The sequence below is a fragment of the Asparagus officinalis genome, chromosome 8, assembly GCF_001876935.1.
Source record: "Asparagus officinalis chromosome 8, Aspof.V1, whole genome shotgun sequence".
NCBI lineage: Eukaryota > Viridiplantae > Streptophyta > Magnoliopsida > Asparagales > Asparagaceae > Asparagus > Asparagus officinalis.
Genome location: NC_033801.1, coordinates 23,845,815 through 23,857,788, shown reverse-complemented (window position 1 = coordinate 23,857,788; position 11,974 = coordinate 23,845,815). Strand labels below are relative to the sequence as shown.

Genomic DNA, 11,974 nt, shown 5'->3' with positions numbered 1-11,974 from the left:
CTGGCTCGTCTGTCTCCTCCCTCCTTCGGCTCCTCTGTCTCCTCGAGAACCGCAGGTATGAAAACCTAATTGCTCCTGTGTGCCTTCCGTTTGGGTGCAAAAACGTACCCAAACCGCACTCGACACGGGTACAGCGCCAAACTTGTCGTGTCGGGGTATCATAGACCGATGCTATGGCATCAGTCAACCGATGACCATTGGCCGGTTGACTGATGCCATAGCATCAGTCGACCGACGAGCTTCCAGAGCTCGTGCAGGATTCGTGTTCGGGTCGGTTTTGGTTTCAATTCATGCTTAGTTCTATACATAAGTATATATATTCGTTTTAAACCTCTTTCCTGGATCTTTTCACGTGAATTATCAGCAGCCACATTTCCTCTCAAACCCTAACCCTAATTTGTAAGTTTTGGAAGAGTTCCTGGGACGTTTATCGAGAGAAAGGCGGGATTTGCGATCTCGGTGAAGGGTGATCTTGCATGCAAGTGTTAGGGAGTTCAACACGACGTTTGAAGTAAGATCATCTTCCTCCAAACCTTTCCCTTAGTTAAAGATCATGTTTTTATGAGTTAACTTGGTTAATCTAATGTTAAAGCTTAATACGATGTTTTAGGAACTTAGTTTATGATATTTAATCTTAAACCAATGAAAAGGATCTGTAAGATTAACCTTTGTTTTATTAGTTTTGATGATCATGATCATTAGGATTGTTTTAACATGTTAATTTCAATTTAATTTGGTTATATGCACTAAATTATCGAAATAAACAAGAATTTAATTAATTTGTATGTTAAACCTTAGATCCATGAGTTCACAATTTCACATTGATTTGATCTTGTTTAAACAAACCTTTAGTCAAGTATTCATCAGTTTTTTATCAAGTATATTAATAAAAACCTGAATTTTTGAAGAAAATACACAAAAAAACCAACCTGGTAGTTTCGGTCTGATCAGTCGACTGACTGTATGCGTCAGTCGACTGATGAAGTATAGTCGGCATAGTCCCAGTAGCCGATCAGTCGATCAAAGCTCCTTGTCGGTCGACTGATCAAACCTTCAATGTGGTTTTTGTTTCCTTTACACATGTGTTCATTTTGCGAGTGTGTAGTGCAAGTTGTATGTTGATATTTACGCATATTTTGAGGAGTACACGTACTAGGTTTGAGTACGCATGATTCCATCGTTTGGGGTATCCAAATAGTTTGCATTCGTTACGAGTAACAATTATTATTGTTAGCTTTTGTTGAGGATGCTGAGTGGGGTTAGTTGGGGCCTGCAATGAGACCGCGGATGGACTACACTCTGAGTACGTTAGTCAGTACCGCAATGAGACCGTGATGGATTTCACTCGCTTATTCATTTTTGTGTCCGCACGAGTGTGCGTAGAGGTCGTTGAACCTATGTTTTGGGTCCGCATGGTTATGCACAGAGGTTGATATACCTATTTGTCGGTCCGCACGGGGGTGCGATGAGTTGAAGAATTTCAGAGAAGGACGATCTGATAGATTTGATGATAACCTGAGTGTAGGCGATTATTGACATTCTTTTGATATGATCTATTGTGAAGGTATTTCACATCGTTGGTACACGGGATTGTGTATTGGCATTTATTTTGTCCATTTAAGGTAAAAATGAGGAGTTGCATGATTTTATGGGGATGTTTGTCGTAAAACTTTCCTGTATTACGTTTCTTTATTATTTTACTTGGTTAGTTAGAATTTATATCTAGAAATTCACAACTTAAGGCATATGGTAAGGGTTGTCTTGTTTGGATTATTTCGCTCGACATACCAGTCTCGTGTTTTGGATTTCTAAATATAAATCCCATGTAGCACAGGATAAAATAATTTAGGTAGACTATGCACTTATAGGTAGAGCCTCCATCATACTTAGTAGTCCTTCCCCTGAGGGCGGATGGAGATGATCTTGCTAGCGCGTTGACGCTGTTGATTTTCCTTCTTTTCAGGCAGCGAATCAGAGTTTCGAAGAGCCGCAGGTTGACAGACTTTCAGCATAGTTGCCGTCACTTATAGTAGTTTCTGCTCCACAATTGTTTAGATTGACTTTTGGTTGATTATTAGACTTGCATTTCATTTTAGAGCTGAGAACCTATGTATTTTTCAGTTGATTCTTGTAGTTAAGATTATTGACCATTTGTATCAGATTGTTGGACGTATTTTCTTCTGTCTATTGAGACTTGATTACTTCTGATATTGATCATTTGTTTCTTATGTTCTATTTCCTATTTTCATCTCTTTTATATCTGCTTATACCTGCACTGTCTTTTATTGATTCCACTAGAGAGGTATTACTGTGATGGTGAAACGTGTTATTGCACTGTGTGGGTGCATGACAGTTTTGACATTTCTGGATTCATCTTGAACCGCAGTCTTGTGTGAACCCAGGGGCGTCACACATGTATGCATGAGTGGAATTACTTCGAAGGGAAAAATATTTAACATTGTAAGGATGGAAATCTAAGAAGAATTTACCTTGAAAGAGAAATTAATTGAGGAGAGGTCAAGAGAAGTGCGGGCATCAAAATCATTTAGTTCACTATATTCATCTGCCTGGATGTAGGAGAAAGCAGTGTTGGTTAGTTTATACACAATAAAATATACACAATAAAATTTAAACATTTGCTACTGTGAACCAAAAGAAAAAAAGACGTATGAACATCACTATCACAAAAAAGTCAGAAGTCTCTTTTCGCTAAGGTGGTGAACTATAGACTACTGCTTAATATTTTGTTCTGGCAAGCCAACAAATAATATCTCCATAAGAAAGTAAGAAATATAGCCCATAAATACGGATTTGGGTAGTTTAGTTTTGTCAAATAAAAATGTTAATGTCTAAATGGCTAGACTTCATTTAAAGGAAAGAAAAAAAAGAGAACTGCAGGTCGCTCATAGATAGTGCAAGCAGATCAATTAAATCTATAAAGCATCTGCCATGTGTCAATTAATGATGTTTTCTTTTGCCTACTGTCAATAAGAAAACATAGATCAATGTTTTCATTCTGCACAATTACTATATGACAAGCGAACTGATCCTTTTTGCAGCTACGTAAGTGTGGAAGACATCGGTTTGCTTACCATACAGAAATATGACCACAGCATACACATCTAGATTACCTGTAAAAATTTAATACAGGTCAAGGGCAATAATAAGATAGGTTCTAGTGTTCTACATAACCTTACAGTTCGAAGGTGAGGGAAGTAATGGACTGACAAGAAGTGGCTCAGGCACTTCAGAATTAATTGTTATTATGGGATATTACAGCTGCAACTTGGCAAACTGTCAAGGATGTTGAGAACTATATTCAATAACAGACTGTGTCCTGTTTCTCTAGCTGTCCCCGGGGATGTTGAAAGCTATAATCAATAATGGATAGTGACCGGTTCATCTAGCTGTTTTGGGGATGTTCTTAAGTAATAACCATTGGTTTGATCCTAGCCTAAGAGAACCTGATACCATAGCATAAGTATCGAGGGGGTCTCTGCATGCCAATATAGAAATATATAAATACTATATATATATAATATATATATATACAGACTGCTGACCTTTGAATTGAAAATTACTAATTCTTATGCCCTCACACATACTTAAATATACAATCTTAAACACCTCTACATATCTCATGAGTGAATGCTCAAATAAAACAGCAACACAAGTAATAATTAAACATGAATCTCCAGTGCCAGTCCATAGATTCGACACATACATGATCCAAGCATAACTAAGTTAACCGAGAAAATTAGAATATATAATATGCAAATAAACTAAATATTTCATGAATATTGAAGTTTAATCCAGTTATATTGATAAATGTATAAAAGAATGCATACATTTGCCTCGGTCGCAGTAGAGCTAGACTTGGTTGCATCAGACGCATAGTCGCTAGAGTTCTCATCAAGAGCAATTTGTGAAGAAATTGACGAGTGTCGTGTCATGAAATAGCTTGTATCATCTGCACTATCAGGGCATGGGATAAAGGCAGCCTGCGAAAAATACTGAAACTTAGCTGAATGACTGGAGATCAGTTGCATCTTAAATACATGAAAGTTAGCATTTATCAGCATCTGTGATGCAGCCATGTGTCTGCTAGGAAATATATGGACCTAAATTTATGGCAAAATCTCAAAGACAAGCATAACGACATAAAAATGTTCACACAGTTATGGTTCTATGACAATAGTTTGCTTAAACCAAATGATGTTCAGAGTCAAGGAAAACTATGTTCAACAACAACAATGAAGTCCCAAATTTCTCGGGTCGTCTACGTGAATCACACTGCTCCACTCAGCTCTGTTGACAGCTATTTCCTCCACTAAGTTAATCATTATCACCTCGTTCTTATAATCTTCTAACCAATTTCTCATAGGCCTACATCTACTTGCCCTTTCTCTTATTAATTATAATCTTATCACTTCTCCCAATTTGTGCATCCTTACACTTGACCAAACTATCTCAAATGATTCTCTCACTTTATCTTCAATAGAAGGAACCTCTAACTTTCTATGTATGCACTCATTTATTGTCCTATGTTAGTGTATATACACTTTTCCGTCATGGCAGTCTCATTTCTGCTAGACTCTGTTCTTGCATATGTAGTTTCTTAATTGCCAACATTCTGATCCATAAAACACTGTGGGTCTTATAGCCATCCTATCAAAAATTTTCTTTCAATTTCAGATATTTTGTACAATCACATAGGACGCTGGACGCACTCCTCTAGTTTAATCGTTCATTTGACTTGATAAACGACATCATCTCGGTCTCTAACATTGCCATTTACTTCTCAATCTCTCATTTCTTCTTCTCCATCTCTTAATGCAAACGTCCAATACTATCAATCTTTGTTGTTGCCTTGTTGGTCAAGTTATCTACTAGTAAGATTGTACAATCTTTGCATGTTAACCTGTCTACTTTTTTGTAAGGCCCTTCTGTGTTTTGAAATAGCAAGTCAAATACCACGAGTTCAAATCCTATCAGGCCCCCTTTGTTTGATACCTCAAGCACACAGAATGTCCAGCACAACACGGTGCACGATGTTGTGATATGATCCAAACTTGGATACCACCAGGTTAACAAATTCTAACCTGAGCACATAGTGTCCCCAACTGCACAGACAATGCACTATGCAATCATTCCCTTTAGGGCTCCAATAGACAATTGCGTCCCTCTTGCATAAGAATTTCACCCATGTCAATGAGATAGTCCAAAGCGTGGGTATATACATCAAATGGCTTACTATAATCTAGAATGGCCGTTATCGTATAAGCATTGATGACTCCCTTTTTAAGTCCTCAAGGGCTTCTTTATAATTTATTGACATAGCCGATTCTTCGTAAGGAGATTAGTCAATGACGCTGCCTTTTAGATTTTACCATGCCAAGAAAAGATCATAATTTATGTACCTCTGATGGAAGATCAAATTTCTTTATGATCTTCACCTTCTCACTGTCAACGCCTATGGTTCATCACTTGATCTGATGTACAAGAAGCAAAACAGATGTTGAGCAAAAAGAGCACTAATCCTCCTTGATAAAAAGTTGGTTGATGCATCACATCTCTTTTTTACATCAAGGCTGTCTCAAACGGCTCTCTGGATCAAACCACTATTCTTTTCATAAGAGCCCATCCTCCATTACAAGAATAATATCTTGCATCCTATGTCTTTTTTACTATAATTTTCTAAGTCCTTCAAGATACGACGCCTTGTTTCCTAATAAATGAGTACATGAGACTTCCATGTTCATTTGTTAGGTCTCTGCCGTACCAATTTTCGGATTTCAGATGGGACATGTTACATGCAATTTTAGAGCATCATATAGCACCATGGTTGAGGACTTACTTGGAATCAAGATATTTTAATCCATTTTTTGGACATTTGTACTAATAAGAATGTCTAGTCACTTACGAAAGCTAACATTTCTTTGGCATTAACTACTACTTGAAACTTGCTGAAAGACTATTTTGGCTTTTTTAAATAAACTATGTTTAGCAAATGCATCACATTGGGACATAGTTATAAACAAGTGTCACCTATTTGCACTTTCAATTATAAAACTTTTTGTTGTTATGGCGATTGTTAATGCAAAAAAGGAGGCAACATAAGAGAGCTGACTAGAGAAATAGAATATGTGTCACCACCAAAATTATAGAGGAAAAGCTTGAAATTGCAGTTTTTGGTAATAGTTCTAAAACCACTGATTATTTTTCCCTTTTGGTTCTCAAAGAAAGCATTAAAACCTCTATGACTGCAGAAATACACTGATAACAAATTTATTGAATAAAAGAATGAGTACACACTTCCAAATGATCATTGCTATACCTTCTGTAAGGCAAGGTTTTCCCAATCAATTTCCTTGAAGAATGGATGTTCTTTTACCTACAATATTAATTAGCATGAGACATATAAAGGTAGTAAATTTTAACCTTCAGATTTTAAAATATCATATTTAGAGTACAACCTCTGATGCACCATTAGCTCCAAGCCGCAAATCTTGATCTTGATTGAGAAATCTACCCAACAAAGAGAAAGCATATAGTTATATATACTTTAAGATCTTTACCATTTTGCATATATAAAATACGTAGCTTTTCTACTTTATAGCACTATAATGAAAAAACAACCAGCATCATAACCATCACAATCACAATCAACATTATACATGCATTAACCCACCAAAAAATGGATTGGCTAGACAGAACTCAAAATAGAAAGATTTTGATGAAACATTGACCAAAATGTACAACTAAACACGGATTTGACTTTAACACTCTCAATTATTGCCAAACCCCAAAATGAAGAATATCTGGGGAAAAGCCGGTATGCCATAAAACCTAGAAACCTAAGTGAAGCACAGGGAAAATTACCTTATAACTCATACAATGAACGATCCTGTTCATTATAATTCTTATAGACAACCTAGTTAAAAAAGAAGAATAACAGTTGCATATACGAACTTGGTTCAAGCCCTAAAATATTAGTAATGATTTTATGGAGAAGAAAGATAAGTATTTAATCCGAGTCTAACGTCCTCTAGGATACTGCCCATTACAATTTTTCTAGACTATGAAAGAACATAGACAAAGGATTGCATATAGGAGCTTGTTCCGCTCTAAGATACACAAGTCAAGCAGACAATGAAAGATATCAGCAACAATTTTTGAAGAAGAAAGTTAAATACTTAATCTGATTATAATGTTCTCTCAAGCAATACTTCTATTGAAGTTCTTATGCTCAAGGTTGTGTGCATTGGAACTAAGATCTATATCATCTAAAAATTCCCAACAACAACAATAAAACCTTCAATCCCAAATTTTTAGGGTCAACAAGATGAATAATATTTGTCCTTTCACTTATGTTAATGGTCTTATTCAATAAGTTGACCACTATCACATCCTTTTTAATTACTTCCAGTCTATGTTACCCGGGTACTTCTATAATGAAGCCGTACCCGTACCGGACACGTACCCGACACTTTCCCGTACCCAAACTTCATGGACACTTCTTGAATATATGCATGCATTTATTACAATATGTACTTAATTATATGATATATGTGTTAATTTAAAACACTTGTCAAAGACTTCCTGGACGTAGAGCTTACACTTCACATCCGTCATTTGAAACTAATGAGATACGGGTCAGATTCGTTTCAGTCTATACCCAAGTTTAAAACTATATAGTTAATGGGTCGTTTAGATGTCTAGTAAAAAAAATGAGTAGTTTACAATTCACGATAATCAATATGATAAAAGAAACTCAAAAATGTGATCGGAATTTTAATTCTAATGACACATGAAGGGGAAAATTTTTATCTTATGTACCGTATTAATTCAATATATATATGTAGTCGTGTCCCCGTACCCTACATTTTATAGTTTTGCCGTGTCCCGTACCCGCACCCGCACCCGTACCAGTACCCGTACCCGTTTCCATGCAACTTAGCTTCCAGTCGAGTACTTTTAGGCATACTTGTGGTCCTCCGTGCTCCATTAGTTGTAAATCACTTTAGACTACTCTTTACATCAACACTTGGAAATCATTAGTAAAATGGTAAGTGATTAACATACAAGCTGATGCAAATCTTACCTAACGATTGTCATTTATTTGTTATGTTTCCATATTAGCTTGACTTGACTTGATATAAGTCTATAATATAGCGATCATATTGATACGGGTCGCCGAGCAAGCACCTTTGATCGCGGAATTATCAAAGGTGGGGTTGAGAAGATAACAGCGAGAACACACAAAAATTAAAGTGGCGAAGGAAAATATCTTCTCTAGATTATGAAGAATAAAAGATACAAAATCTCTCCCTCACAATCTCACTAGAATAAAGAACAATCTCCCTATTCATTTTAAAATCCAATCTGCTGTTTAGAAACCCTAAACAACCCCTATTTATATGTCTAACAACGTGAATGTCAATTTTGTAAATAACCAAACCCAATGGAACTTAGAAAACGCGTAAAAAAGGAATCCAGATTCACACAGGAACCTGATTCGATCGACCGGCCTGCTTGGTTCGGTCGACCGGCTTGCGAGATGTTTTTTAACCTTGTAGGCGTGCACGTTATCGGTCGACCAGCATTGGTCGATCAGTCGACCGATATGGCCTTTTCGGTCGACCGGTGTCAACCATTCGGTCGACTAACCAGAGCCGATTCGTCCATTTCCTGATTCTTTTGTTTTTCCTGCTTTTGACCTCTTTCGTCGCCACCAACGGCTCCACCCACGTCTCTATTCTGAAGCTACCATGAGAATCATCTATCATCAACCTCCCATGAGGATCGCTAAGCTCCCGAAGCAGAGAGAAGATACACCCGTATCATGACTCCCCCTTTAGGAACTTGAAGTCCCATTCAAGTTAGAACTTCAGCTGAGGGAACTCACGAGCCCCTCCTTTCCTATTGAACCACATGGCTTTGTTAGGAACCTGACATTGACGTCCGATCAGAAACGACTCCTTCGACCCGCATCTCGTCGTAGTCACCTTTCGCTCCAAAATATAATCCTCTTTCAGCGGCTCTTCATGAGGTCTAATGAACAGCGAGACAAACTTCTTGCTTGCATTCACTAGCCTTTTCGCTCGGTTCACCGTTACCAAGTTTTCTCCTTCGGAAGAGATGCCGAACGAAATATGAACTTGTGACCGTCTTTGGTGAACGTGTACTTCTGAGCTCGTCTTTCGTAGATTGCGTATCCATCCTACAAATAGGAATTGCTCAGTATAACCTGACAAACATCCAACGGAACTACGTCGCACGTGACCTCATCAATATACGACCCGTGTAGTGCAAATCTAAAAGTGTATTGATTAACCACACTCAGTCCCGTCTCCTTCTGAATCCACCCAAATGGTTAGGGTTTTGGATGTTTGATCGTCTTTAGACCCAGCTTCTGAACCAAGACCTCGGATATCAAATTCTTCTAATTGCCTGAATCATCTATGACATCCACCAAACTGGTCGTCACTTATAACTTAAGAACAAATAGCTGCTCTCTGGGATCTTCGTCCTCCTTCGCGGCCTGCTTCCCTGTCATAAGGTTGAGACTGCTATTGAGTTTCGTCATCTCAGGAATTTCTTTCGGATCTTATGCTATCACCTATGTTTTTTTCTCCTCTTTCTTCTTCAACCCATTTGACTTGAGATGAGGATACTTCTCCCAACATCGATCAACTATATGTCATGTCTTTTCGTAATAAATACAAATCAATCCTGCTTTATCTGGATCACCCTTATTCTTTTTCTTCATAGGTTGGGAACCACTAGACTCACCTCCAGCTTGCTTAGCATCTCCCATCGTCTCGTTGCTCTTCTTCTCCTTGCCCTTAATGTTAATAGCCTTCACGCTCGCCTATGCAATCGATCCGACCGTGAATAGCTTCATCTTCTTCCGGATATATTCGTTCAAACCCGCCATATACTTCATAAAGACCGAGTACTTATCCGTCACAATATTGAGGACCATCGCTTGTTGAAACTCAGTCGTGTATTCTTTAACGGTTTGATTAAATCTTTGACGTAAGTCGTACCACTTGTATCAACGCTCTTTAAGAAATCCCACCGGATAGAACTACTTTCTTAGCAACTCCTTAAACTTGTTCCATGACACCTTTTTTTCTCCTGCTTACAGTAGGATTTTCACCACGTCAACACGTGCCCTTAAAGCTTTAATGTCGCAAAAACGATCTTCTCTTTTGACGAATAGCCATAAAGAGTAAAATAAGTCTCCATACGCTCGATCCAATCATCAAACCTTTCGACGTTAACATTCCCATCATAAACATGAATCTCTACTCTGAAATCAATCTTTAGATTTTGGTAAGGATCCTTACCCTCTTGATGTGGAACAGCCCTGACGGCCTCGACCCTCCTTATCGGAATCTGAATTTTTACTCTTCTTACCGGACTCTACAGGTTTCTTCTTGAACTTTGAAGAAGATTCCCCCTTTTTATCCTCTCCATGGATAAGATCGACGAGTTGTGTGAGAGTCAACCCAATTGTTTCGATCTGCTTCTTCAATGCATCAAGTCTCGATGAGTTGTCACTTTCAGTCATCTTCTTCTTCCTTAATTTCTGAACCTCTTTCAAAGAAATAAGGATCTCGCCTAGCTTCTTGTATTACGATCGAGTAAGGATCATACGCAGAATACCCCTTCACAGGATCTAATTTGTTCTGATACCAACTTGATACGAGTCGCCAAGCGAGCACATTTGATCGCGGAATTATTAAAGGTGGGGTTGAGAAGATAATAACGAGAACACACAAAAATTAAAGTAGCGAAGGAAAATACCTTCTCTAGATTATAAAGAATAAAATATTATAAAATCTCTCCCTCACAATCTCACTAGAATAAAGAACAATCTCCCTATTCTCTTTAAAATCCAATCTGCTGTTTAGAAACCCTAAACAATCCCTATTTATATGTCTAACAACGTGGATGATAATCTTATAAATAACCAAGCCTAATGGAACTTGGAAAACGCGTCAAAAAGAAATCCAGATTCACCCAGAAACTCGATTCGATCGACCGGCTTGCTTGGTTCGGTCGACCGGCCAACAAGATGTTTTTTAACCCTGTAGGCGTGCACGTTATCGGTAGGTCGACATTAGTCGATCGGTTGGCCGATATGGCCTTGTCGGTCGACCGGTGTCAACCATTTGGTCGACCGACCAGAGCCGATTCTTTAATTTTTTGATTCTTTTGTTTTTTCTGCTTTTGACCTCTTTCGCCGCCACCAACGGCTCCATCCACTTCTTTATTCTTAAGTTACCATGAGAATCATTTATCCTCAACCTCCCATGAGGATCGCTAAGCTCCCAACGCAGAGAAGATACACCCGTATCACATATACTAGACCATATAGATGCCTCATTTCATTTTTAGAGTAGATCTCTAGTATGTTGTCATTATATAAACAAGTTACAATCTTACATAATACATCCCTCAGATTACCCATTTAAGTTTAACCCCTAAAGTCATTCAACATTTTCTCATCAATTTTCATCATAATCCTAGAACACATCCTTGAAATATAAAAGACAAAAAGACAGTTTTAAAAACAACCGTTTTTTAACATTAATGGGCAAAATCGACCATTTCAAAAAAAAAATAGCAATTTCTAAAAGTTTTTTTGAACTACACGGGACTACTAGTCCCGTGCATCCTGTCTCCTCACTCCCAAACCACCCGCTGAGCTCCCTAACAACCTCAGCTGTCAGCTCCTCATCCGACTCATTGTCGTACGCCTTAATCAATGACACCGACACCAACACCTTACCTTTGGGCCCGTAAGAAGGTGCAACGTTCTTCAACGTTCTTCACAAAAAAACATGTTGTTCACCATCCCTTGGCCCGATCCGTTTAAGATCAGTATCAGATATATATGCAGTTAGGAATATCTGGAAGCCGTGGTCCAGGAGGAAGCCATCCACAGAGTCAGCGCGGACGC

At 38.1% G+C, this 11,974-nt stretch overlaps 1 protein-coding gene across 2 annotated transcripts in view; it reads right to left on the bottom strand.

The window, feature by feature from the left end:
- The window catches only part of LOC109822704 (probable serine/threonine protein kinase IRE4), a 46,963-nt gene that overhangs the window by 2,069 nt on the left and 32,920 nt on the right, over positions 1-11,974 (bottom strand). For both annotated transcript variants that reach the window (XM_020388935.1, XM_020388934.1), the window contains exons 14-17: positions 6,477-6,528; positions 6,338-6,394; positions 3,849-4,001; positions 2,490-2,567 (exon numbers count right to left, since the gene is read on the bottom strand). In XM_020388935.1, coding sequence (XP_020244524.1) covers positions 2,490-2,567; positions 3,849-4,001; positions 6,338-6,394; positions 6,477-6,528 — 340 coding nt within the window. The remainder of the gene's footprint in view (positions 1-2,489; positions 2,568-3,848; positions 4,002-6,337; positions 6,395-6,476; positions 6,529-11,974) is intronic.